This window comes from Melanotaenia boesemani, chromosome 7 (genome assembly GCF_017639745.1).
Source record: "Melanotaenia boesemani isolate fMelBoe1 chromosome 7, fMelBoe1.pri, whole genome shotgun sequence".
Taxonomy (NCBI): Eukaryota; Metazoa; Chordata; class Actinopteri; order Atheriniformes; family Melanotaeniidae; genus Melanotaenia; species Melanotaenia boesemani.
In genome coordinates, this window is record NC_055688.1 from 1,193,742 (window position 1) to 1,220,781 (window position 27,040).

Consider the following 27,040-nt stretch of genomic DNA (forward strand, 5'->3'; position numbering starts at 1 on the left):
CTGTTTTTGAATTTTAAATCCTAAGTTTTCTGCAGAGTGAGGTGTCCTGTCATTTGGCTGCGGTCAAACGTCACACATCGATCATTTCTTAATTATTTATTTATTAGTTTATTGTGTTAGTTCTGTCAATGTGCGTACGGGCCATTTTTATTTGTTCACAAAAAAGTAATTTTAAAACCAAAATTCTCAGCGGAACATCAACACACAACGAGTGTTACGTCACATCCGGGGAGGAAGTCGCATGTTCCGACGGCATGGAGAGTAGCTTGCGGTCATAGTTTTAACACAGCTCTGCGTTTTCTGGAGCGCGAATCATCGGCCGTGATGCTGAAGGTGCTGCAGGTGTGTGTCCGCCGCCAGGTGTGGAGGAGCGTCCGGCCTGCCGCTCGCAGCGTGTCCCATGCGGCTGCAGGCGGCGTGGGGGCGCCGCCACGGGGTTCGGAGGCCCCCGCCGGTCCCAGGCTGACCCCGACTGGAGTCCGGAGCTGCACCGTGGACCCAAACCTCGAGGAGCAGTTCGTCTTCCAGGACCTGGACTGTACAGGTGAGACTGTGACTTTAAAAGGTTCTGTTGAAGGTGAGAGAGAAGTTATGTCTGGACCACAGGTTCTGTCCAGGTAAATTGACCAATGTCAGTTCAACCTCAGCTATCCAGAGCGGTGTACAATAAAACAACCAAACTATAAAAGAGCACATTAAACAACACTTAATAATAACATGATTAAAGCATTAAAAACAAAGTTAAAAATTCTTGAGTTAAACTGTTTTTAAGAGCCAGTACAAAGAGGTGAGTGTAAAACAAGGATGTAAGACCAGAAAGTGTCTGAACAGCCTCTGGGAAGTTTAACAGCACCCAGTCTGGTACAGGGATGAGCAGGTATTGAGCCTCATCGGAGCGTCACAACCTGTGATCAACATCTAATGAGACAAACAGGTGGAATTTAGTAGAAAACAATAGATGAGTGTTTTATGGTTAAACAGGAAAGTGTTGTTTATGTTGGCTGTGCGTTACGTTCTAGATGATGGTGGAGTGATACATCAATGGAATGCCCTTTTAAATTTAATGTATGGATATAAAATGTATTATTGTCTACCCTGTTACCTTGTGTTTTTCTATTATTATTATTATTATTTTGCTCGTCTTTGTAGTTACTATGATGGTGTGGAGTAATAGATTCATGCACCGGTTTTTAAAAAGACGTCACAATGCACTCAGTTGTAGGACTGATTCTAGTACCAGTACCGTAGGATGGTTCTGAGTTCTTCTGTTATGCCCTGGTCCAGATCCAAATGAGGACCCTCATCAGGAGGAAGAGGAGCATCTCCGTCAGTTCAGTGTCTCCTTGGCTCCTCCCCAGTCAAGTCCTGGATCTGGTCTTACTGGTCAGGTCTCCTCTCAGAAACAGTTGAGGTCACTGGAGTGGCAGCTGCAGGTGTTACGTGGTGAAGCCCTGCAGGAGGCGGAGCCAGACTTCCTGATCCAGTTCCAGGATGTGGACTTTCTGCTGGATGAGAGCGTTGCCTCTGTGAAAAAGAAGAAGAAGAAGGCGGAGAGGAAGGGTGAGCACAGGATCTCTGGGACCCCGGACGCGGACGAGCCGGTGAGCGACACCTGCTGCTCGGGCTGCGGCGCCGTGCTCCACTGCACCGACACCGCTGTGCCCGGTTACCTGCCCAATGAGAAGTTTAAGATGCTGCAGCGGGAGGGGCAACTGGGTGGAGCCACCTGTCAGCGCTGCCATCTGCTCACCCACCACCACAAGGCCCTGAACCTGCAGCTGTCCAGAGACCAGTACCGGGAGGTGGTGCGGCAGATCCGGCCCCACAAGGCCCTGGTCTTGTTCGTCGTGGACCTTCTGGATCTGCCCGACTCTATCGTTCCTGACCTACCTGACCTGGTGGGGACCAACAAGCACATTGTCGTCCTTGGTAACAAGGTGGACCTGCTGCCTGGTGACTCGCCTAACTACCTTCATCGGATCAAGCGGCAACTCAGTCAGTACTGCCAGGATGCTGGCTTCGGCTCTCAGGTGACCCAAGTCCATCTGATCAGCGCCAAGACCGGGTACGGCATCGAGATGCTGATATCTAGCCTACAGCGGTCCTGGAAGTACAAAGGTGACGTGTACCTTGTGGGCAGCGCCAATGCGGGCAAGTCGACGCTCTTCAACACGCTGCTTGAGTCCGATTATTGCAAATCAAGAGCCGCCGACATTATCCAGAAGGCCACCATCTCCCCGTGGCCGGGTCAGTACCAGAATCCATTCACTTCACACTCTGTTTAACCCAGAGCAGCAGGGTTCTGGATCTGCTGTTAGATCCAGAACCTTGTCACCGTGACAAGAACAGGTCCTGAACACTTCAAACCGGTCACAACAGGTTCAGGAACGTCTTCAGTAACTTTTCAGATGGTTTGATCCAGAACAGGTCGGAACATGTTTGGAACGTTCCCGAACATGTTCCGACCTGTTCTGGATCAAAGCGTTTAGAACGTTCCCGAACATGTTCCGACCTGTTTCAACCTGTTCTGGATCAAAGGGTTTGGTACGTTCCCGAACATGTTTCGACCTGTTCTGGATCAAACCCTCTGGAACATTCCCAAACATGTTGCAACCTGTTCCAGATTAAACCAGCTGAAATGTTCCTAAACATGTTCCACAATGTCTTGACCTCTTCTGGATCAATCACATTCCAAACGCTTTGATCCAGAACAGGTCGAAACAGGTCAGAACATGTTCGGGAACGTTTCAAACGGTTTGACCAGAACAGGTCAATATATGTCTGAACATGTTTAGGAACATTTCAGCTGGTTTAATCTGGAACAGGTCCAAACATGTTCGGGAATGTTCCAGACAGTTTGATCCAGAACAGGTCGGAACATGTTTGGGAACTTTCAAAACGCTTTTTATCCAGAACAGGTCGAAACAGGTCGGAACATGTTCGGGAACGTTCCAAACGCTTTGATCCAAAACGGGTCGAAGCAGGTCGGGACATGTTCGGGAACGTTCCAAACGGTTTGATCCAGAACAGGTCGGGACATGTTCGGGAACGTTCCAAACTCTTTGATCCAGAACAGGTCGAAACATGTTCGGGAACGTACCAAACAGTTTGATCCAGAACAGGTGAAAACAGGTCAGAACATGTTCGGGAACGTTCCAAATGCTTTGATCCGGAACAGGTCGAAACAGGTCGGAACATGTTCAGGAACGTTCCAAACGCTTTGATCCAGAACAGGTTGGAACATGTTCGGGAATGTTCCAAACGCTTTGATCCAGAACAGGTTGGAACATGTTCGGGAACGTTCCAAATGCTGTGATCCAGAACAGGTCGAAACAGGTCGGAACATGTTCGGGAACATTCCAAACACTTAGATCCAGAACAGGTCAGCACATGTTCGGGAACGTTCCAAATGCTTTGATCCAGAACAGGTTGGAACATGGTCGGGAACGTTCCAAATGCTGTGATCCAGAACAGGTCCCAAACATGTGCCGACCTGTTCTGGATCAAAGTGTTTGGTACGTTCCCGAACATGTTCCAACCTGTTCTGGATCAAAGCGTTTGGAACGTTCCCGAACATGTTCCAACCTGTTCTGGATCAAACCGTTTGGAACGTTCCCGAACATGTTCCGACCTGTTCTGGATCAAACCGTTTGGAACGTTCCCGAACATGTTCCGACCTGTTCTGGATCAAACCGTTTGGAACGTTCCCGAACATGTTCCGACCTGTTCTGGATCAAAGCGTTTAGAACGTTCCCGAACATGTTCCGACCTGTTTCAACCTGTTCTGGATCAAAGGGTTTGGTACGTTCCCGAACATGTTTCGACCTGTTCTGGATCAAACCCTCTGGAACATTCCCAAACATGTTGCAACCTGTTCCAGATTAAACCAGCTGAAATGTTCCTAAACATGTTCCACAATGTCTTGACCTCTTCTGGATCAATCACATTCCAAACGCTTTGTTCGGGAACGTTCCAAACGGTTTGATCCAGAACAGGTCGGAACATGTTCGGGAACGTTCCAAACGGTTTGATCCAGAACAGGTCGGAACATGTTCGGGAACGTTCCAAACGGTTTGATCCAGAACAGGTTGGAACATGTTCGGGAACGTTCCAAACGCTTTGATCCAGAACAGGTTGGAACATGTTCGGGAACGTACCAAACACTTTGATCCAGAACAGGTCGGCACATGTTTGGGACCTGTTCTGGATCACAGCATTTGGAACGTTCCCGACCATGTTCCAACCTGTTCTGGATCAAAGCATTTGGAACGTTCCCGAACATGTGCTGACCTGTTCTGGATCTAAGTGTTTGGAATGTTCCCGAACATGTTTCGACCTGTTCTGGATCACAGCATTTGGAACGTTTCCGAACATGTTCCAACCTGTTCTGGATCAAAGCGTTTGGAACATTCCCGAACATGTTCCAACCTGTTCTGGATCAAAGCGTTTGGAACGTTCCTGAACATGTTCCGACCTGTTTCGACCTGTTCCGGATCAAAGCATTTGGAACGTTCCCGAACATGTTCTGACCTGTTTTCACCTGTTCTGGATCAAACTGTTTGGTACGTTCCCGAACATGTTTCGACCTGTTCTGGATCAAAGAGTTTGGAACGTTCCCGAACATGTCCCGACCTGTTCTGGATCAAACCGTTTGGAACGTTCCCGAACATGTCCCGACCTGCTTCGACCCGTTTTGGATCAAAGAGTTTGGAACGTTCCCGAACATGTTCCGACCTGTTCTGGATCAAAGCGTTTTGAAAGTTCCCAAACATGTTCCGACCTGTTCTGGATCAAACTGTCTGGAACATTCCCGAACATGTTTGGACCTGTTCCAGATTAAACCAGCTGAAATGTTCCTAAACATGTTCAGACATATATTGACCTGTTCTGGTCAAACCGTTTGAAACGTTCCCGAACATGTTCTGACCTGTTTCGACCTGTTCTGGATCAAAGCGTTTGGAACGTTCCCGAACATGTTCTGACCTGTTTCAACCTGTTCTGGATCAAAGGGTTTGGTACGTTCCCGAACATGTTTCGACCTGTTCTGGATCAAACCCTCTGGAACATTCCCAAACATGTTGCAACCTGTTCCAGATTAAACCAGCTGAAATGTTCCTAAACATGTTCCACAATGTCTTGACCTCTTCTGGATCAATCACATTCCAAACGCTTTGATCCAGAACAGGTCGAAACAGGTCAGAACATGTTTAGGAACATTTCAGCTGGTTTAATCTGGAACAGGTCCAAACATGTTCGGGAATGTTCCAGACGGTTTGATCCAGAACAGGTCGGAACATGTTTGGGAACTTTCAAAACGCTTTTATCCAGAAGAGGTCAAGACATTGTGGAACATGTTTAGGAACATCTCAGCTGGTTTAATCCAGAATTGATTGGTCCGCTGTGATGCGTTTAGGGACCACTCTGAACCTGCTGAAGTTTCCTATCATCAATCCGACTCCATACCGGATGTTCCGCCGGCTGGAGCGTCTGAAGAAGGCATCGCAGCAGACGGAGGAGGAGCTGTCACAGGTGGAGCGCCGGAGGCTACAGATCTTCAGTCGCCATGGATACTTAGTGGGTAAGTTGGAAAGGAACCAGGGTGGGGGGCGGAGTCAGGCATGTCACTGATCACATGTTCATCTGCACAGGTCGTGTTGGCCAGACATTTCGATCCGACACGTCCAAGGGAGACGAGATCCAGTTTGATCCGGACAGTTTGGCGTTTGGAGAAGACGAGGACGGACAAGTGAAGACGGCAGGTGAGGCAGCTGATTGGATGGATGAGCTGTGATGTCACAGACTCAGGTTTTTTGTTTCTGGGTTACAGTCAGGTACAGTCAGTATTCTGACCCGGGTCTGACCTGATCGGGTTCTGAAAGGTAAGCAGAACTGTTCTGTTCTTTGCCTTCTCAGGTTCAGGGTGAATCTGTGTTTTGAGAAGTCGGTTCTGATCACTTTTTCGACCTTCGCCATTTTGTTCTGACCGCCCTCCAGGCTCATCTCTGTAGCTCTGCCTCCTGTCACACACAGGTGGGACCAGTACAGAACTTTGTTTTTGGTGCACACAGCTAACTGGGTGGACTTTGGAGAACTTGTCCTTTACTTGTTCCAACCCAGAACCTCCAAAAGTCCAGTCTGCAGCTTTAGTCATAGATCAGAACCAAATCTCTCAGAACCCGAGCAGGACATTTCATCCAGAGCTTGACATGATGGTCTGATCAGAGAAACATTCAGTTACATACACAGCTAAAAAAATAAAGGGAACATGTAAACAACACAATTTAACTCCAAGTCAGTCACACTTGTGTGAAATGAAACTGTCCACTTAGGAAGCAACACTGACTGAAATCAGTTCCACATGCTGTTGTGTAAATGGAAAAGACAACAGGTGGAAATTATAGACAAAAAAACCCCTAATAAAGGAGGTTCTGCAGGTGGTGACCACAGACCACTTCTCAGTTCTGCTTTCTGGCTGATGTTTTGGTGACTTTTAAATGCTGGTGGTGCTTTCACTCTAGTGGTAGCATGAGATGGAGTCTACAACCCACACAAGTGGTTCAGGTAGTGCAGCTCATCCAGGACGACTCATCAATGCGAGCTGTGGCCAGAAGGTTTGCTGTGTCTGTCAGCGTCGTGTCCAGAGCATGGAGGCGCCACCAGGAGACAGGCCAGTACATCAGGAGACGTGGAGGAGGCCGTAGGAGTCAACAACCCAGCAGCAGGACGCTACCTCCACCTTTGTACAAGGAGGAACAGGAGGAGCACTGCCAGAGCCCTGCATGACCTCCAGCAGGCCACAGATGTGCATGTGTAGCTCAAACGGTCAGAAACAGACTCCATGAGGGAGGTATGAGGGCCGACGTCCACAGGTGGGGGTTGTGTTTACAGACCAACACCGTGCAGGACGTTTGGCATTTATCAGAGAAAACACCAAGATTGGTAACTTCACCACTGGCGCCCTGTGTTCTTCACAGATGAAAGCAGGTTCACACTGAGCACATGAGACAGACGTGACGGAGTCTGGAGACGCCGTGGAGAACGTTCTGCTGCCTGCAACGTCCTCCAGTATGACCGGTCTGGCAGTGGGTCAGTAATGGTGGGGGGTGGCCATTTCTTTGGGGGCTGCACAGCCCTCCATGTGCTCGCCAGAGGTAGCCTGACTGCCATTAGGTACCGACATGAGATCCTCAGACCCCTTGTGAGACCACATGCTGGTGCGGTTGGTCCTGGGTTCCTCCTGATGAAGACAATGCTGGACCTCATGTAGCTGGAGTGTGTCAGCAGTTCCTGCCAGACGAAGCATTGATGCTATGGACTGGCCGCCCGTTCCCCAGACCTGAATCCAGCTGAGAACATCTGGGACATCATGTCTCCATCCACCAACACCAAGTTGACCACAGAGTGTCCAGGAGCTGGTGGTGGATGCTTTAGTCCAGGTCTGGGAGGAGATCCCTCAGGAGACCATCTGCCACCTCATCAGGAGCATGTCCAGGCGTTGTAGGGAGGTCCTACAGGCATGTGGAGGCCACACACACTACTGAGCCTCATTCCGACTTGTTTTAAGGACATTACATCAAAGCTGGATCAGCATGTTTTTCCACTTTAATTTGGAGTGTGACTCCAAATCCAGACCTCCATGGGTTAATAAAACTGATTTCCATTGATAATTTTGTGTGATTTTGTTGTCAGCACATTCAACTATGTAAAGAACAAAGTGTTTAATAAGAAGATTTCATTCATTCAGATCTAGGATGTTATTTTAGTGTCCCTTTATTTGTTTGAGCAGTGTATTTAATTTTTTCATAAAAGGTTCTGCAACTCGGTTGAACAGAACTCAGGTTTGGATCAGACTTCAAGTTTTCTGGTAGTTTGTTCCAGACATCAGCAGCAGAAAACTAAATGTTTAAACTCTCGGGATGGAAAACAAGTGAACCCAGGTGGTCTGAGGAGTCTCGGTGGCTCGTATGATGGCTGCAGATCTGGTAGTGTAGCAAAGCAAACTACAGGCGGCATCTGCAGCGCTACAAGGAAATGCTGCACTTCTACTTTCCCGTTAAGTTTGGTTGTCATAAATCCCAAAAGCTGACTATATTTGGTGTACGCCGATTTTTGTTTCTACGCCAGCTTGATAAATGAGGCCCCTGGATGGATTCTGGTACTTCACTATTACAAGTGCTGTGTACTGCCCCTAGTGGTGACCTCCAGTATCAAGCACGTTGGCTATATAAACATACAGATGGTGCAGACCATTGATGTATATGTTTATGTACACAGCGAGTATATCTCAGCCATAATTAAGAAAATAAAGCATGCGCTAAATGGTAATCTAAAAGATTTGTTTCCTGCTTTAATGTGGCTGATAAACCAAAATAACACCCAGGTTTCTGGAGCTGACTGCAGCTGCGCTCTAGGCACTGATTTGACCGAGGCAGTGAAGCTTGGTCCAGCATCTGAACGTCGTCAGCTGTCTGTGGCAAACTAATCAGACCCCGTCTCAGTGGTGAGAGCAGAACCACAGGTCCAGAGGTACCGAACTGAGCCCAGTTATCTCCGGATGAGATGTGGTTCTGGTCCAGTTTCAGTTCCAAACAGACAGTAAGTGACTGGACCTCCTTTGTGACCCAACAGCTGTCAGGAAGTCACATGACAAGATGAGCCCGAACGAGCTGAAAGACGCCCACTGGCTGTTCGACACGCCGGGAATCCTGAAGGAGCTGGATGTGAGGCTGATCTTCATCTTCATCTGTTTAGACAGGAAGGAGCCAGAACTGAATGTTTACCAGATGTTTACTTGTTTACTGAACTTTACCAGATGTTTACCAGTTGTTAAGCAGTGGTTAACAGGATGTTTACCTGTTGCTTACCGATTGTTTACCAATTGTTTGCCAGCTATTTATCGGTTGTTTACTAGATGTTTACTAGTTTACAGCTAATTAATTTAAGTTTATAGTTGTTAATAATCTCAGGAACGTTTTTAGTTCCCATGGAAACGGTCAGCTGCTATGCAGGTGAGTCACTAATTGACAGTTTCTGGTTCTGACCCGGTCCATCAGGTCCTCCAGCTGCTGCAGGAGCAGGAGGTCCGCTTGGTGGTTCCGACTCAGGCCATCATCCCTCGGACCTTCGTGCTGAAGCCCGGAATGAGTCTGTTTGTGGGAGCTCTGGCCCGGATCGACTTCCTGCAGGTCATTACACCAACACTGTCACTGATTATTGCTAATTGATAGATTAATGATGATGATGATGGTGACTTTTGAAGCCATGACACGCTGAGACCTACAGAACCATCACAGTCCGGTTCAGGTTAAAACAGCAGGATAGCCCATTCTGCCCAAAAATCCGCTTCCTTCAGCAGTGGTGGTCTCCACGGCAACTATCAGTACATCTCATCCCTCAGGTTTCAGTCGCTTCCACCCAAACACAAGAAGAAGATGATGATGAAGAAGAATTATTCTTCTCCTGGAGGCTCTCCGTGAGTCAGCTGACCTGCACCTGCCAGCTGAACACCTCCAGGTGTTCCCTCAGCTGATGGGCTCTCTTCCTGTTGAGTCTCTAAGATGGCCACATTGTTGTGACTCGACTTCCAGAGCGACTCAGTCCAAGTTCCAGAAGATTCTTAGCTGAACCCGAACAGGGACGAGTCCAAAACATCCAGAACCAGGATTACCGCATGAACCCAGCAGCTCCGTGAAAATGTTCATGTTTCCTTAGTCTAACACAAACATCAACATTTTCTTCTCAAACATGAACAGGAAGACCACCGACTGGACCTGGACCCGGACCCAGATCTGACCTGACCTGATCTAATCTAGAGATGGAACATTACAGAATGATTCTGATCCAAATAAACATCTGAAAGTTCAGGAAAATCATTTCTGTTCCAGTAACAGAATCTTACAGGAGTCACATGACCTGAGATGCATTCACTGTCCAGTCGGAGGGTGGGAAAACGCTGTCTGCAGCCGTCTTCAAAGGTTTGAGACGATTACTGATGATTGATCTATGCTCCACAGGGAGGAAAGTCCTGCTGGTTTTCAGTCATGGCCTCCAGTCGGGTCCCGGTCCACATCACCAGTTTGGAAAAAGCTGATGGCATTTACCAGAAACACGCAGGACACACCCTGCTGGGGGTGAGTCACATGATCACACCATCACCTGATGTTGCGTTCAGGTGCAGTAACTCTGCTGTATGTGCTGCATTCAGGTGCCTGCAGGCGGGTCAGAGCGCATGGAACAGTTTGGAGCATTGGTTCCTCAGGAGTTCGTGTTGGAGGGTCGAGGTTACCTGGAGGCTGCTGCTGACATCAAACTGTCGTCTGCAGGTAAACCCCACAGACCATCTGACTCACCTGTAACTAACAGGATGTAACGAGTTTCTTGGTATTAGTTATTGTCAGAAAATAACCGACAATCGTCAGTATAAATGTGTAAAACCACATGAACATTTATTTATTTCTGTCTTTTGATGCCAACATAATAATAATATAGAAAGAAACTGAAACAACTAGATTCTCTCTGTGTGTAAAGACTAAATAAGTCCTACATGTTAACTGGATTTCTCTCAGAGGAGACGGATGGAAAAGGCTACAGGACCTCTTCCTAAACTTGGGAGGCTCCTTTCTGGAAACTACATTATAAAAATGCTTTTCAACTTGAGTAGAGAATTTAGAAACCTAGGAAAAACATCCAAAATTTGGCCATCCTTTAACAGAAAAGCAGCCGTTTGACATAAATAAAACTGGAACAGTGGAAATAAAGAAGCAAGTCCACATTTCTTCCACATTTCTGTTTGAACTGCGAAACCATACAGCAAAGAAAGTTCATAACATCAGAACCGGAGCTGGAAACATCATTAACATTTCACTCCAATGATACTTCAGTTAAACATCAACATGATTTAATCCAGCTGGTGAACATTTAGAAAGCAGGTTTCTGGATGTTTTTCCCTCTTTTCTCTACAACTGTTTCATGGCTGGTTTACAGGCTGGTGAGCCGTCCACAATGACGCCGCCGTCCCTTTTTTCTAGAACCAAAGAAATCTGACGAGGATGACGTAATCTGTTTGGAGGGAGTAACTCTTCCTCTGACATACTTTCCCACCGGGACAAGGAACAAAAACAAAGAAACACAAATGGTAACACGGATGTAACGTGCTGTCCACGCGGTTTGGACCTGGTCCTCTATGAAAAGTGAAGACATTGAAGGATCTTCACATATTAAACACCATGATTACAGTTGTAGAGTTTAATACTGCGATTTATAGTAATATCAGGTCAGCGCTGCCTCACCTGTCTGTGTTACCTGTGTGCAGGCTGGGTGGCTGTGACGGTGATGGAGGGCGAGCAGCTGCAGATGAGGGTTCACGGCCCGCCGGCTGCAGGCTACAGCTTGCGGACGCCACCACTGCTGCCCTATGTGGTGTCTCTGAAAGGAGAGCGCGTTCGTAAATCTGCCGCCTACAAACCGGTGAAAGCTGCGGGGCGGCTGGATGGAGGACTGTCAGCTGATGGGGCCCCAACGCTGCAGCTCGTCAAGAAGAAGAAGAAGAAAAAGGAGGCAGCTTGACCTGCAGATGGGTGAAGCTCCGCCTCTTCAGACTGATGAACCCTGCTGTTTCCATGGTTTCCTGCCAGATCATTAGCCGGACTTTGTGTTCTCTCCAGAACAGAACCAGAACCTCACCACTTAGTCAACTGGTTGTGCTGTCTGAAAGCAGCAGGTGTTCAGGCTCTGAGCGCACTCAGACCAGCATGTGTGAAGAACGCAAACTCCGGCACCATCCCATAATAACCCGAGATCTGAGTCATTTTACTGAAAGTTCTGATACATAAACCAACTCAGTTTCTGGATCAGAACCAACACATCTGTACTGAATATGAACATGAACAGATGCTAGGTTTCCATGGTAACCTGCAGTTAGTCTAACTGTAGCTGCAAAAATGTTTGAGTCCAACACAGAGTTCTGGCCCAGACAGCCAAGTTCTGGTTCCCAAGCGGCTCAGAAATGACCGGTTGTCAAATCTTGACTTCTTAGGAAATGATTTCTGTCAGACATCATCTGTGTGGTTCTGATGTTGGTGCTGGGTTACCAGGAACAGAACCGGTGATGGAGCCAGCATCACTTACCATGGCAACGCAGCCAGCTGAACACAGATTCGCTCTCTGGTGTCATGTGACGCAGCATCGCGCATCGCTTCCTTCTCAGGGTTCTGGTTCTGGTCGTACTGCTGCAGTGATCTGAGATGGTTTTTTTCGATGTAGTACGCTATCCGTGTGTGAGACATGACTCAATCAATAAAGAGATCAATAATGATCAGAGATTTTGTAAATTTTATTTAAAAGAGTACATGAACGACACATGGCAGGTGTTAGTTTCTAATGACCCAGCAGAACCCTTTTATCTCGGTTCTGAGAATCCCGTTCAGGGAAGTTCATGTTGTAACGACGACGGGTCCATGATCAGCTGATTGTGTGTTAAAGGGGACATCACAGGACAACCACTTCCTGTTGGATCAATTATCCAACTGAACTGATCCGACAGCTGCAAACTAACGGATCAATGTCACGGAGCTGGTGAAGATCACACCATCATCATCCTCACACAGAACTGCCCAGCAGGTTCAAAACCAGAACCACATTCAGACCACAGAAAGTTCAGGATATTTACAGGCCCAAAACACACAGTTCTACAAAAACCAAGTTTCTTCACCATCATCGTCATCAAACTGAAAGGATGAAGTTTAAACTTCTATCAGTTCATCCCGAAAGAGGACAGAAAACAAACAGGAAACAATAACAAACAACCAAACAAAGAAAACAACAACCCGGTGGAACCGACAGGAACTGGACTCAGAACCGATCCCAGCTGATTGTCGAAGGCACTGAAAGTCTAAGATCTGGAACTAGACGTGGTTCTGAGACAGGAGAACCCGGTTCTGCTGCAACGGATCGACACAGCTGATATAATCTGAATGAGAAACAACACAGCAGAACAGAACCGAGTCCAAAGTCGTCTCTGATGACCCAGACTTGGAGCCAGTTCCCAGCAGGACCCCGTTAGAACAAGCATCTGCAAGGTTCACGATGAGCCACGTTCAAATTTTTTGAAAGAAAAAAAGTTGAAGACCATAAATTTTATTCCTTGAGACGAGTTCAGCTGGAACACAAAGTCCCGTTTAAGGACTAACTCAGTAACTTAGCTACCATAACTACCTATAGATGGAGACAACTGATTGACAGCTGACTGAAGGGGGGGGGGGGCTTCTTGGTTGCAGATCAGTTCATCAACAAAGAACCTGACTGGGTCATCCAACAAAGCAGGTCCACATTCAAGTCCTCAAACCAAGACCGGGTCAGCTGACGTTGGTTCTGAACATCTGGACCAGAACTTTTCTAAAGCGACCCGGTCCAAAAAGTTCCAAACCATAAAAAGAAAATGTGAGACTGATTTAATAAACGGGTCAGCACCAGTGTTCTGACCCAGCGGTGGGTGAAGTCCAGAACCTGTTCAGAACCGTGTGTTTAAAGCAACATGCAGATTAACTGATCTCAGGATACACAGAACAAACATCTGGATGCCGTGTTGCCATGGAGACTGCCTCATTTCAGGGTCTTGCTGGTACCAGAACCGTCCATGTAGTAAACGTTGACCAGGTGGCGGTTCAGGTGGCGGCGGTACTCCACCTCCAGCGGGAACGTGCGGTCGCAGAAGATGCACATGTGACTCTTCAGCTCGGTTGGCGTCGGGATCTCGTCGGTGGGCGTTTCCGGGTCGTTGGACATTTTGGTCGGCCCAGCGCCGGTACTGTTCAAGCCGGAGTCGTCGCTGCCCTCAGAGGCGCTGTCGCTGATGTCACTTCCTCCCTCATGGCTGCTGTGGATGCCCTCGTCATCGTCGGGGTCAGCAGGTTTGCACCGCGGGTCAGGAGATACCAGAGAAGACGCTGATGTGGGTTTGATGAAGGTCGGTTCAGGCTGGTCTGCAACGGGACTTGGTGGGTCTGGTCCAGAGCTTCTGGGTGCTGAAACGTCCCTCTGATCTGAAGGTTTGCTTAGAGTCTCTTCCGGTTCTGGTGGAACCGGTTCCTCTGTGGAGGAACTGATCTGTGTTGGACCAGTTCCTGTCAGCTCAGTTTGGGTCGGGTCGTCTGGTTGAACAGAACCCTCTGGAGCGTCTGAGGATAAATCAATGTCAGGAGCTTTTTCCTTTGGACCCTTCTTGTTGCAGGTTCTGGTCTTATGCTTCACAGCCACTCTTCTGTTAGACTTTGGAGTCGGACCGGACCCGTTCATCTTGGTGGTACCATCTGAAGGTTTGGACGGCACCTTCTCAGCAGCCTTCACACGTTTGTTCTTGGAGGATTTTTGTGAAAGATCTAAAACCTCAGTGGACTTCCTCTTTGTGCACTTGTCCCTGACCACCTTTGCTTTCAGACCAGGACCATCTGGTTTCTGTGAAGCTCCTTCTTCGTGTTCTGGTTTCTTAACAGACTTCCTTGATCCAGTCTTCCTGTTCTTACTGAGGTTTTTGTTCTCGTTCTTCTGAGGCTCTTTCTCAGGCCACACCTTCTGGACCTCCCCAGAACTCTCCGCCTCTGCTTGGAGTTTTTGGGTCGCGGGTTCTTCTGCTTGGTCCTGCATGGCGGGTTTCTCAGCTGGAGGCTTCTTGACCCGTTTCTTTGCCTTGTCAGAACTTCCGGAAGCTGGACTTGTCTCTGGCTTAATGTCTTTAGTAGCCGCGGTCTCTGCAGGAGTTTCTCCAACCTTCTTCTGCCGGGTGAAGATCTTAGTCTTTGGTGTTTTCTCCTTCTCAGACGAGACGTTTGCTTTCTTGGCAGCTTTGTCAGGACTTTCAGTTGGTACTGTCTGGTCACTGCCGTGCCGGCCGCTCTTCTTAATGGACAGATTGATGGGACACGAGTCATCATCCCCGTCGTCCAAGTCCATGTCCTCCTCCATGCCAGGAGAAGCTTTGGAGTTCTCATCTGCGCCATCAGAACCAGATCTCTTGACCCGGAGTTTGACTTTGGACACGTCCAGCGCCACATTGCAGCCGGAGTGTCTGGACTTGATGTGGTACTGCAGGTTGCACTTCTTGGAGGCGGCGTACTTGCAGAGCGGACAGAGGAACTGCCGAGGGTTCAGGTGGAGTTCCACGTGCTTCTTGAAGTTGCTGCGGTCGGCCGTCTTATACTCGCAGTACGGACAGGACAGCGGTTTGGGACCATTGTGGACCTGCCGGGCGTGGCGGGTCACCTCGTGCTGGTTGGCTGCCAGGTAGGAGCAGCTGTCACACTTGAACGGACGCTCACCTGCAAACAGGAAGAGACAAACGTCTTAGAGGACAGCAGTGGCTGACAGAGGACACGACAGGTAGGTGTCCATAACTCCATCAGGACATATAGAATCACCTGGTTCTTACTCAGGTGTTAAACCAGGTGCATCCAACCTGCCGACCCTCCAATCAGGGATCTGCTGTGTGTTATCACTAAACCTGAGTTCTGATCCGCCTCATGGCCCCTCCAGGAGTTCGTGACATAGCGATTGCAACTATTCAGGCAAATTCAGTCAATCCTCTGCACGTACTTGTAATTCTGTCCAATCACTACAACTTTAATGCTACTTTGACAAATCTTGGGGTTCTACCCGTACCGTGCCCCCCTTTCTCTCCGGCCCTGCTTCCTGTAACTGTGTACGCCGCATTCACACCAGCCTTCGCTCCACATGTTCCAGCCTTTCTGGATTCGGCTGTAAAACTACCTGAGGATTTTATCTATGATGTGCCTGGGTCTGAGGTGGCTTCATGACAGAGTGCGACGTTGCCATGGAAACGGAACTTCAATCAGCTGAGGAGCTCAGGTTCTGAGTGTGTTTGGATCATACACAGAACCACATGACTGGACTCATAACTAAACGTGTTAACTTAGGTTCTGATGGACAAACAGCTTTGTTCATGCAGGAGCTCGGGTCCAGAACCTGAACGAACACACACACACAAACACACACAAACAAACACACACAGAACAACACAACAAGGTGTTACATTACCGTGTTAGTCCACCTGGACAGCTTAATCAGAGAGAAGCAACACAAAGAGATGATGAGAAACAAACATCATTGCTGTTCATCTTTCCTCTAACTACCGTCACTGACTCAAGGCAACACCAAGGTACAGCATCAGACAGGTGAGTTCTGATCCAATCAGAAGAGTCCAAATCCTACAGTCTGAGTTTTTGGGTCACATGTTGGTAACCAGGTTAAATGTCTGTGCAAACAGCTGATTGATCATGTGACCACACAAGAGCTGAACCAGGAAATCAATCAGGAAATGACCAAATATTCCCATAATTTCATCGGGATCATTTTACTTTATTTAAATAAACAAACCCAGCTGTTTCTCTTCTTTTTTCACTTTGTATATGAAATATTTTTATTTACTTTTTTTTATTAAATTAACAAATTACTTTTCTCATCTGTCTTTTTAAAAACAGATTTCTGTTTTGTTTTTGGTTTTCTGGCACTCGACTCGTTCCATAGATCAACATTAAACCACAGAAGAAGAAAACTGGAGCGTTAGCTGGGATCAATAAGCTGGTTGGAATCAATCATGATGATCGTTAAAAACAGTTTGTCTGAAATGACTGTCTCACACACACACACACACACTGTCTCACCTGAGTGTGTCCTCATGTGTCGGGTCAGGTGTGTCTTCTGAGAACTGGAGTAGTCACAATACAGACACTGGAAGGGACGGACCCCTGGACAGGAAACACCACATCATCACATGATCAGACAGGCACAGGTGGACGAGGACAGGTGGACGGGGACAGGTGTCCTTACCTGTGTGTGTCCGGATGTGTTGGATGTAGTTACTCTTCCGGTCGGAGAAGTAGGAACACTGGCTGCAGGTGTGCAGTTTGCTAGGGAAGTGGTTCCTCAGATGTTTCCTCCAGTGGTACTGACTGACCGTGGTGTACGGACACAGAGTACACTTAAACACCCTGAACACACACACACACACACACACACACACACACACAGAGGCACGTTTACCTTCAGCTCAATAAGTGTCACCTGAACAGAAACAGCAGATCTTCCGAGACTTGAAGACCTAAACCAGCAAGAACGGGAGTTCTGATTGGTCAACAGACGCTGGACTCTGGATGAGGGCGGAGTTTAAACCCCAGCTCTTCTGACCAATGAGAAGCTGGTTCAGATAACTGATCATAGGTTTTCTGACTGGGCCATACTCTGTCTCTCTCTGAAACTCAGGTGTGTTACCTGTGGTCGTCGCCCTCCTTGCTGTGGTGCTTCAAATGGGCGATGTAGTGGTCGTATCGGTTGGTGTTGTAGCCGCACCGCTCACACCTGATCAGCCCTTTGATGTCTCCTGATGTGGCTGCCGAGGTCACCGGCTCCCCGCTGCTCTCCACCTGCCCGGCTGATGAGGCCTCTGGTTTTTCTGCCTCCTTGGCCTTGGTTTTGCTCCGCCCCTCCACCTGGTTGACCACCATCATCTTGCTGATACTGTGTGTGCTCAGGTGTTGGACAAAGTCCTGCTCGCTCTGAGCCTGGAAGTGACACGGCTTGCAGCGGAATGGCTTCTTCTTCTTCACGCTCTCTGAGCCGGTCGGTGGTCCGTCTTGACGTTTGACGCCCTGCTGAGGTGCGGAGACGGAGGGGCAGGGCTGCGGGCTGCTGAACCGGCTTTCAGCTTTGTCCCCCTCGTCATCGTCCTCAACCTCGTCTCGTTGGTCTCCCATGTCGCCGGCCTTGACGCTGGGGCCCGGGGACTCTGGATACTCCACGATGCACACCTCTCTGTGGTTCTGGTTGTCGTAGCTGTACCTGCTCAGACACACAGGTGAGTTAATGACAGGTGACAGAACGGAGCAGATGGGAGTCGGGTTTCATTCGGTACCTGATGATGCCTTCGTCCTCACTGTCCGAGTAGCTGCTGCCGACCGTCTTCAGCTCCATCATCTCCTTCTCGTCAGCCACGCTGCCGTCACCGCCGCCGCCTTCTCCCGCCGTCACCGCCGCCACGTTGGCCAGCATCACCAGCTGAGGGGCGGGCAGCGTGTTCCTGGGCATGTCACTGAGACCCGGCCCGTCCTCCGCCGGAGGCACGCCCACAGGAAACACAGAGAACAAGGTCTGAGCCGCCATGCTGACTCCAGGCCTTCACCTGCTGACACAACACGGGACCTTTAGAACCAGGATCTGGTTCTAGAACCAAATCCTGGTTCTAACACATTTAACCTCGTCTTTTTTCAACTTTTTACTACTTTAAACATGACAAGAAGTGTAACTGATGGTTAAAGTTTCTTCATTATGAGCTTACAAACTAACAGATACCTGCCAAAAATACATCGCAGGGTCACAGACACTATTCCTGGAGGGGACGCATAGATTTCAATACTGCTCAAGCTTCTAAAGTCTGGTAAACTCGCTGGCACCGCGAGGGCTGTCCCGGGGAAGAGTTTGAGAAATACTGAAATACAGGCAGTCCCTCCAGGGTTTTTGCTACTTTGGCCTAAAATGCCTGATTTTGTGGCAGATTTTGTGAAAAGTTGCAGCAAAAGCTAAAATGTATCTGAAAATATTACTGAAATAAAAAATTACATGAATTTTTTAACTTAAATTTCTTACTTTAAAATCTTTTTAAGTAAAGAAAGACAGGAAGTGACTTTGATGTTGCATCTAGTTCACTCCTGGCCAACCAAAGAGCTGCTTTTTCTTCCTGTTGTTTTCTTCTTTGCCATTCCAGGGAATATCTCCCCAGCAAGCAGTTGTTTTAACTGGGCGACATCCAGATGGTTTGGTCCGCTTCAGTAAAGTGCAGAGTGAAAGCAAACCAAGCCGAAGGCAGGTGCAAAATATTTTGGAACTCCCAACCTGATCAAACCACGGCTCTATCCTGGTGTGAACCGCTTCACACTGCAAACAAACTGCAAGCGAACGAGACCCTGCGCGATGCAGACGACGGATGGACGGACAGGTTCGTCCGTTTTTCGCGTTGGTTACACACCTAATTTGGTCTGTTTTCAAGGAGTTTGATGCAGAGGACGGAGCAATACCAGCAGAAATCACAGGGGCAGGGCTGAGCAGAATAGCTGACAAAAAGAAGAAGAATGAAGACGGGCACAACAACTGCAGAAATTATGAGCTTTTGAAGAAAGACTATATGCAAGTGTTTAGGCCGTGTTGGAAACTTTTTAGCGACGGCGTCTGAAACGGACGCCGGCTCGCGGTAGTGAAGTCTGAACTCAGCATTACCCCCTAGTGGAGGAACTGACTTAACAACCATGGCAACACAAAACACACATGGAAGTATGAGGACGGCGACGTGTGACAACATTTGAAACGGACGTCACTGTTTACGTACGTAAAGGAGCAGAAATGTGCTTTAAGGTGATTCTGCCAGAAATCTCCATCACAAACTTACAGAGATGGAGACTCGAGTCTCTCTTAAGTCCTGTTTCCAGTGACTTGAGACTCGACTTGGACTCACAGATTAAGACTTGTGAACTTTTATTTGTTATGTTTTGTACATGATCTTCTTTCTGTCTGATCTCCTGTCTGCTGTCTGTGTTGCGTGCGGTCATATCTCCAGACTTAATGTTAACGTAACTCCACACAGACTCGTCTGCATGTGCAGTCAATCAAAACACTGAGGATGAGCACATCTGTTGCTACAGCACCGCTGTAACTTCTTGGGTATTAAAAACTTAATAAAAAGGGACCAATATAAGAGCTGCAAACTGCAACATCTGTGGTATAAAAATGCAGGACTCCGGTTTCACCACATCCACCTTAAAACACCTGGAGAGGTCCCTGTAATATGAAGCTAATGTTAGCATCTATGTTAGCAACTAGCTTAGCGCTGCAGCGGTGTAAACGTTAGCTTGTTACTAACTTTGTACTAAAATAAAGTTAACAGATTGCTCCACTGAATGTGTTCAGAAGAAGAACGAGACGTTTACACATTAAACTGGGATCAGACCCACTTTAACAACATGGTTTTACTGGGTCTGTTTGTTAGGAAAGTGCAGCTGTTGTTGGTTAAGGAATGTGAGGAATAATTATTGGACCTGCAAGTTTTGGATCTAAATTATTTCAAATATTTTTTTCAGTTTTAAAAAGTTTAATAATTAAAATTTTCTGTACAGTTATTTCAAGTCTTTAAAACAAAATATGAAGTCTTGCAGTAGTGCAGGGATCACCAGCTGTGGACCTGATGAGCCACTGTCCTGCAGATTTTACATGTTTACCTGCTGCAATAAGATAAGATCCTTTATTGATCCCACGGTGGGGAAATTCCACTGTTCCAGCAGCTCAAACACAAAGTAAAAGACACATTAAACAACAGACAAATTAAAGTATGTACAATAAATAGTAAATAATAATAGGAGTAGAAAGAAGAAACAGCCTCACCCAGTTTGATGTGCAGTGGTGAGGTGTTATTACAGGTGAGCATGGATTTATAGAAGATATGAATTAACCGTATGAGTAAATGAGTGGAATGAAAAAAAAAAACAAAGTGTATTTTATATTTCTCTGTTGGTCTCGATGGATTTTGGTTCACATTAAAAACTCTTGGTTAAGTTATGTTAAGAACACATTTACTAATCTGAATACATTTCCATCTTGATCTACAGGTTTTTAGTAAAGTAAAGAAATCATCCAGAGGAGAGGGACAGAGCATTTAAAGCTGAAGATCAGAGCTGTTACTAACTGCCGGTAGATAAAGGTTGAAATACGAGTTTTAAATTCCTTGGATTATAATGCATCTTCTAAGTGGACCAGACGGTAGATTACTCATTACAACTAAAAGTGACTTGAGACTTGACTTTAACTTGAGGTCAAAGACTTGAGACTTGACTTTAACTTGAGGTCAAAGACTTGAGACTTGACTTTAACTTGAGGTCAAAGACTTGAGACTTGACTTTAACTTGAGGTCAAAGACGTGAGACTTGACTTTAACTTGAGGTCAAAGACGTGAGACTTGACTTTAACTTGAGGTCAAAGACTTGAGACTTGACTTTAACTTGAGGTCAAAGACTTGAGACTTGACTTTAACTTGAGGTCAAAGACTTGAGACTTGACTTTAACTTGAGGTCAAAGACTTGAGACTTGACTTTAACTTGAGGTCAAAGACGTGAGACTTGACTTTAACTTGAGGTCAAAGACGTGAGACTTGACTTTAACTTGAGGTCAAAGACGTGAGACTTGACTTTAACTTGAGGTCAAAGACGTGAGACTTGACTTTAACTTGAGGTCAAAGACGTGAGACTTGACTTTAACTTGAGGTCAAAGACGTGAGACTTGACTTTAACTTGAGGTCAAAGACGTGAGACTTGACTTTAACTTGAGGTCAAAGACGTGAGACTTGACTTTAACTTGAGGTCAAAGACGTGAGACTTGACTTTAACTTGAGGTCAAAGACGTGAGACTTGACTTTAACTTGAGGTCAAAGACATGAGACTTGACTTTAACTTGAGGTCAAAGACGTGAGACTTGACTTTAACTTGAGGTCAAAGACGTGAGACTTGACTTTAACTTGCAAAAAATGACTTGTAGCCATCTCTGTAAACTAGTTCCATTAGTTTTTCTTCCACTTAATCAAATTAGTAAAAAAAATAAATAGAAGTTAAACATAAGTAAAGTTCAAATTAACCAGCTGTTGTATCGTCACACTCCAGATGTTTTCCTCAGATTTCTGTAGCCGTCCTCACGGCTGATGTGATCTAACACAGAGCTCTTCCTCCAGATGTTTTCCTCAGATTTCTGTAGCCGTCCTCGCAGCTGATGTGATCTAATGACACCGTGTGTCGGCCATTTTGAAACAGCACCACGGTTCGGTCGACAGCGCCTCGCGGACGGGTTACACATCGGGAAGAAACACCGAGACAAAAACACGAACCTGAAGTTATAACAAATAAAAAGTTGAATTAAATCTTAAAAAGAGTGGAATGTGAAGGGTGTGTGGTAACAGAGAAGTTAACTTGTTTCTGGCGCGGATGAAAAAGTTCCGTCAGGACTCGGTTCTGCCCGCGTGTGGTTCCGGTGTGACCGCTGGACCGATCCGGCTGCGGCTGTTCGGGTTTTTACCGCTAACAGACCGTGTGTTGACGTGTAGCTGCGCTGAGATTTCAGCGACTATTTTCGCTCTGCGGACTTTCTCTAAACTTAGTTTGCGGAAGTTAAAAGAATCATATCACGCAGCGATGCGGGTTTTAAAGTTGGTGTTTGGCGCGGGCGTTCAGTTTTCAGGTGAGTGTCGGAGCTAATCTGCGGCCTGCGACGGGTTTGGGTGTCGGAGTGTTAGCCATGGTCCTGATCAGCCCTGGACAGCGCCTTCTTCTCCACCTCACCGCCTCCATTTTCCTCAAACTGCTGCAACTTTCCAGCCGCTGCACCGCCACAAAAAGCGCACACAGCCCCGCTCAGAGCCGCGCAGCCCGGCTTCAGCACCTCGCACACTCACCTGGTGCCCAACCTCGAATTTTCAGGGACTTTTCAGAAGTTTCCTCCTCTTCTGGAGCTTTTTCTTCGACGAACAGCGCAGGGAGAAAAGTGAACAGAAGTTTCCGCACATTCCTCTACAGCTACGCACGACTGACGTCATCACGTCGCTCTAAACTGGAGCTGCGCTTCTTTGTAGTCTTTAATTAAACTACACGTTTGATTAATGTGTTTCTGCTCAAAGTTTTTCCAAAACCAAATTAAAATCAATTATCTATTAACAGTAATTTATCAACCGTGTCAGAATGATTCAATCAGACACATCTGGGCCTGATCTGGCCCACTTTTGGCCCCACTAAATGTCCGAGACAGAGGAGAAGGTTTGGGTCGAGTTGGTGGATCTTAGGCAGTTTCTTACAGAACCATCAGAACCTGGACCAAAGATTCTACATGAGGAGTCTCAAATACACAGAGTGCCCCAAAACTGATGAAGGACGGTCTGAAAACAGCAGAACGTCCATGGTGCTGCTTTGAGTTATGGATCAGCTGGTTGTTGTTCGGATCAGCTGGTTGTTGTTTGGATTATTCTCTTTGTTGGTCAGACATTTTTGACTGCCTTAATCCTGGTGCAATAGATGAAGCAGGTGGTGGAAACCTTCCTCAGAGGTTTTCTCCATATTAACATGACAGCATCACACAGTTGCTGCAGGTTTGTCGGCTGCATCCATGATGAGAATCTCCCGTTCCACCACATCCCAAAGCCGCTCTGTTTCAGCCTTTCCAAAACTCCCCCTTTCCTCCTGGTTCCACATTTATTCCTAAACCTAAAATGTTTTATTAAGAACTGTAGCACTTGTGTCTTCTGTTCACCATGTTTCTGTCAGAAAAAGAAAATCTAAACTGTGAGAAATGATGAAGTCATTAACTAACAGTGATTGTTGGACAGAGATCTAACATTAAGTACAGCAGCTTTATGAAGTTTACACTGGTCTCTGTTGTATTCTGAGTTATACAAGGTACAGTTAACAGATTAGATCCATTCACCCCACAAACTGACCGTGTTCGATTCCTTATTTTACCAACACAGGAATCCTACTGGGTCCAGATCTCAGAACAGCTGTCAGTAGTAGCAGAACTACAGCAGGACCCTGAACGCATCATGGCATGTTATCTTTGTTGTGAATTCTGCTGATGCTCCATGAACCTCCTCCATCCTCCCAGGCCCTGCTCTGCCAGGACAGATGGTCTAAGAGGAGGATGAGGAGGGGGAGCCCTGTATTTCTTGGTAGATGGTGGTTGCTGGGGTTCAGGCCTGGATAGAGACATCCTTTTAAGACCTTGGGTGATGTGGAGAAGAGGGTCTGGTGAGGGGAGAGAGCTGGGAGTTGATTGCTTCTCTGCTGTGTCCTTCGCTCTTATCTGTACACTCATGTTTGGGTTTGCCGTCCCAACAGCATGACGCAAGTGTGCACCAAGTAATCTGCATCCAGTTAGATTTGGATGCACACCATCAGGTCTGAATCGCTCCTTACAGTTCCAAAAGATATTGAAGTTATCAATGAACTTTATCCCATGGGTGATACATGCGTTTGATAACCATGTGTTCAGGCCAAGAAGCCTACTGAAAAGTTCAATCCCTTTACCCGCTGTAGGAATGGGTCCTGAAATGTAAACATGGTGTGCTCCCAACTGACACAGTCTCTCCAACAGCAGAGAAAAGTCTTTTTTCAGGATCTCAGAGCCAATTTTCCTCCTCAGAATATCTAAAGACCCTGTGTGGACAATAATCTTCATACCATCTGGATATGGAGACAGAATGGTCTAAAGATCTCTGTCAGTTCCCTGACTGATGGATCAGAAAATGTTAGATTTTCCGTCTTTGCCATCCTCACATGCTGTTATAGAGTCTCCAACCAGGACGGAGTCTATTTCTTTTAATGTGGAGGTAGCTTCTGGAGCTTTAAATTTCCTGCTGGATTTACCTCTGCGATGAACAACATCAGACCAGGTTCTGGCCAGGGTTGATGACTTTGGCCCGGCACCAACAGTGTTCCAGTAGGAGAGACCAGTCTGATGGTCCGGTTTGGGATCAATGTAACTAATTACTGCCACTGTACTGAATACTGCCTTTTTTCCCTTTTTTTCCTAACTGCATTATGTGTCTTGGTCAATATGGTGATTGAGGATCTTGAGTCATACACAAAAGGTTCAGTAAACTTTGCATCTTAATGATTTCCTCCACAATGTAGGTGTGTGTGTGTGTGTGTGTGTGTGTGTGTGTGTGTGTGTGTTTGAGAGAGCGAGGGAGAGAGAGATGATACGAAGCAGTTTCCCCTCTTTCCCATTTTTTTCCATTCCAAGGGTATTCCCTTCTTTCCTTTAGGCTTTAAAAGCATAAGCGGATCTACAGAGAGGGAACAGAGGGGAACTTAACCCTGCTTTAGAAGCTTGTCCCCAGGGGAAGTCAGGGTTTTTTCTGGGTGGGGTCAAGGTTCTCTAGAAGAGGTGAGGTTCTCCAGGTGAAGTCAGATGATGGCGAGAAAGATGACATGGAGTCAGGGAATCCATCCATAATTCCAGTTGGACCACATGAGAAGTTTTATTTTCTGAATAAATTCCAGTGCAGATGAATGAGATGTTCCATAATAATATGATTAAAAAACAAACAAAAACAAAACAAAACAAAAACAACAAAAAAGAAAATAGGAAATCCTACATGTGTGTTATAAGGTCAGATATGTGATATATTATTAATAGAACTAATTTATTTAATCAGTAATTATAATTAAACAGAATTTGATGCAAAGCCTGTAATTGAGAAACCCTGAGAAACTGTAGTAGATCATCCAAATTGTCACAAAAATGTAAATATAATCATCTGAACAGTGTTGTAGAAAAACAAATTACCAAGATTCTAGATAAGACAAAATGTAACAAAGTTTATTTAAAAAAAAGATCAGTACTTGCAGCAAGGAGAGTGTCACCCGACTCGTGTGAAGTCAGAGGAGACAGACCAGATGCTGAGATTAGTTTTCTACTTCTCTGTAGAACACATGAGCCACCATGACCAGATAAGGTAAAGATAAAGTAGAATCCTCCCTTCCTCAGGACCTTGAGTGAATGTCGTAAATCTCAGGACTGGTGCCATAAAAGTCACAAACAATCATTACTATCTTGAAGGAGTTCAGCTATGCGTTAGATTTGTATCGCCCCAAGACTTCAAGAGGCAGTCCCAAGGCTCCGAGAGGCAGTCCCAAGGCTCCGAGAGGCAGTCCCAAGGCTCCGAGGGCCAGTCCCCAGGCTCCGAAGGTCAGTCCCAAGGCTTTCAAGGGGCAGTCCCAAGGCTTCGAGAGCCAGTCCCAAGGCTTTGAGGGACAGTCCTAAGGCTTTGAGGGACAGTCCTAAGGCTTTGAGGGACAGTCCCAAGGCTCTGAGGTAAGATGGAGGTCACCCTACCCACTCAGTGAACTTTAACCAAGTTTGAGGTGAATAAACCTTGAGAGTGGATTAATGCATAATGTATGAAATGTATAATGTGTAATAAAATGTAATAAGTGTAACAATGTATAAATGTAATATAAAAGAAAGAATGAATGGTGTGATTAATATAGTCACTATATATGAAGCAAGTATAATAAGAATAATTTCTTCAACAGTCAAGTTGTTCTCAGTGCAAAAGCTCCAGATTTGGATGTTTGTGGGACATTTTGTTGCTCAGCATAATGATAATAAATGTCATCTTCATCTCTCCACTAGCCCAAATCACTGAAACCAACTAAACATCTGCAAAAGTAGTGGATGAGAAACAAAACACAGTGGGAGCGTTTATTGACCTGCAGAAGGCATTTGATAACTGATCATTTTATTACTTCTAAAGTAATGTGAACATTATGGTGTAAGAGGGGTTGTACAACTTTGGTTAAAGAGTTATTTAAATAATAGGTTTCAATATGTACAAGTGAATCAGACTAAATAATTTTTAAGAAGACTAAGGTATGGTGTACCACAAGGATCAGTGCTGGGACCAACATTATTTTTACTTTATATAAATGACATCTGTACTGTATCTAAAATATTAAAATGCATAATGTTTGCAGACGATACAAATTTATGTTGTTCAGGATATGATATAATGCAACTGTTAAAGTAGAAAGGGAGTTGATGGTGCTAAAAACATGGTTTGATTTGTACAAGCTATCACTTAATGAAAACAAGACTAAATTAATGGTTTGTGGAGGCAGTAGGGCTCATCATGACATCAAGCTGTACTTAAATGGAGTTGACATTGAACGAGTTTGGGAGTAATTATTGATCATTAACTATGTTCGAAGCCGCATATAGATTTTGTCAAGCAAAAATTATCCAAATCTATTGCGATACTTTATAAAACAAGAAAATTATTAAATAAGAATTGCCTGCTTGTATTATACACTTCACTTATAACACCTCACATGTCATTGTGTTAAAATATGGGGAAACGTATATAAAACAAATTTAGAACCAGTTATAAAACTTCAGAAACAAGCTATTAGGATAATAAATAAAACAAGCTATTATGAATTACTAATAAACG

At 46.1% G+C, this 27,040-nt stretch overlaps 2 protein-coding genes and 1 long non-coding RNA gene across 5 annotated transcripts; 1 reads left to right on the forward strand and 2 right to left on the reverse strand.

The window, feature by feature from the left end:
- Positions 1 to 209: 209 nt before the first annotated feature.
- On the forward strand, positions 210 to 11,857 carry noa1 (nitric oxide associated 1). Of its 2 annotated transcripts, XM_041990025.1 has the most exons (10): positions 210 to 544; positions 1,285 to 2,247; positions 5,414 to 5,578; positions 5,649 to 5,759; positions 8,629 to 8,720; positions 9,054 to 9,185; positions 10,014 to 10,130; positions 10,205 to 10,322; positions 11,028 to 11,134; positions 11,312 to 11,463. In XM_041990025.1, exons 1-10 carry the CDS (start codon positions 325 to 327, stop codon positions 11,324 to 11,326), a joined length of 2,040 nt encoding a protein of 679 aa, XP_041845959.1. In that variant the 5' UTR covers positions 210 to 324; the 3' UTR covers positions 11,327 to 11,463. The 2 variants fall into 2 exon arrangements, with proteins under 2 accessions (XP_041845959.1, XP_041845958.1); XM_041990024.1 differs by lacking the exon at positions 11,028 to 11,134 and having other exon boundaries at positions 11,312 to 11,857.
- LOC121642941 lies at positions 4,698 to 5,054 on the reverse strand. The gene is made up of 3 exons (XR_006011012.1): positions 5,040 to 5,054; positions 4,938 to 4,983; positions 4,698 to 4,734 (listed from the first exon to the last, which is right to left on the reverse strand). It is a non-coding gene; the product is annotated as an uncharacterized LOC121642941 (long non-coding RNA).
- A 450-nt stretch (positions 11,858 to 12,307) lies between the features above and the next one.
- On the reverse strand, positions 12,308 to 22,620 carry rest (RE1-silencing transcription factor). 2 transcript variants are annotated; one of them, XM_041990023.1, is made up of 6 exons: positions 22,490 to 22,620; positions 17,921 to 18,187; positions 17,281 to 17,847; positions 16,840 to 17,000; positions 16,674 to 16,757; positions 12,308 to 15,311 (listed from the first exon to the last, which is right to left on the reverse strand). In XM_041990023.1, exons 2-6 carry the CDS (start codon positions 18,166 to 18,168, stop codon positions 13,600 to 13,602), a joined length of 2,772 nt encoding a protein of 923 aa, XP_041845957.1. In that variant the 5' UTR covers positions 18,169 to 18,187; positions 22,490 to 22,620; the 3' UTR covers positions 12,308 to 13,599. The 2 variants fall into 2 exon arrangements, with proteins under 2 accessions (XP_041845957.1, XP_041845956.1); XM_041990022.1 differs by having other exon boundaries at positions 17,921 to 18,190.
- Between the last annotated feature and the right edge of the window lie 4,420 nt (positions 22,621 to 27,040).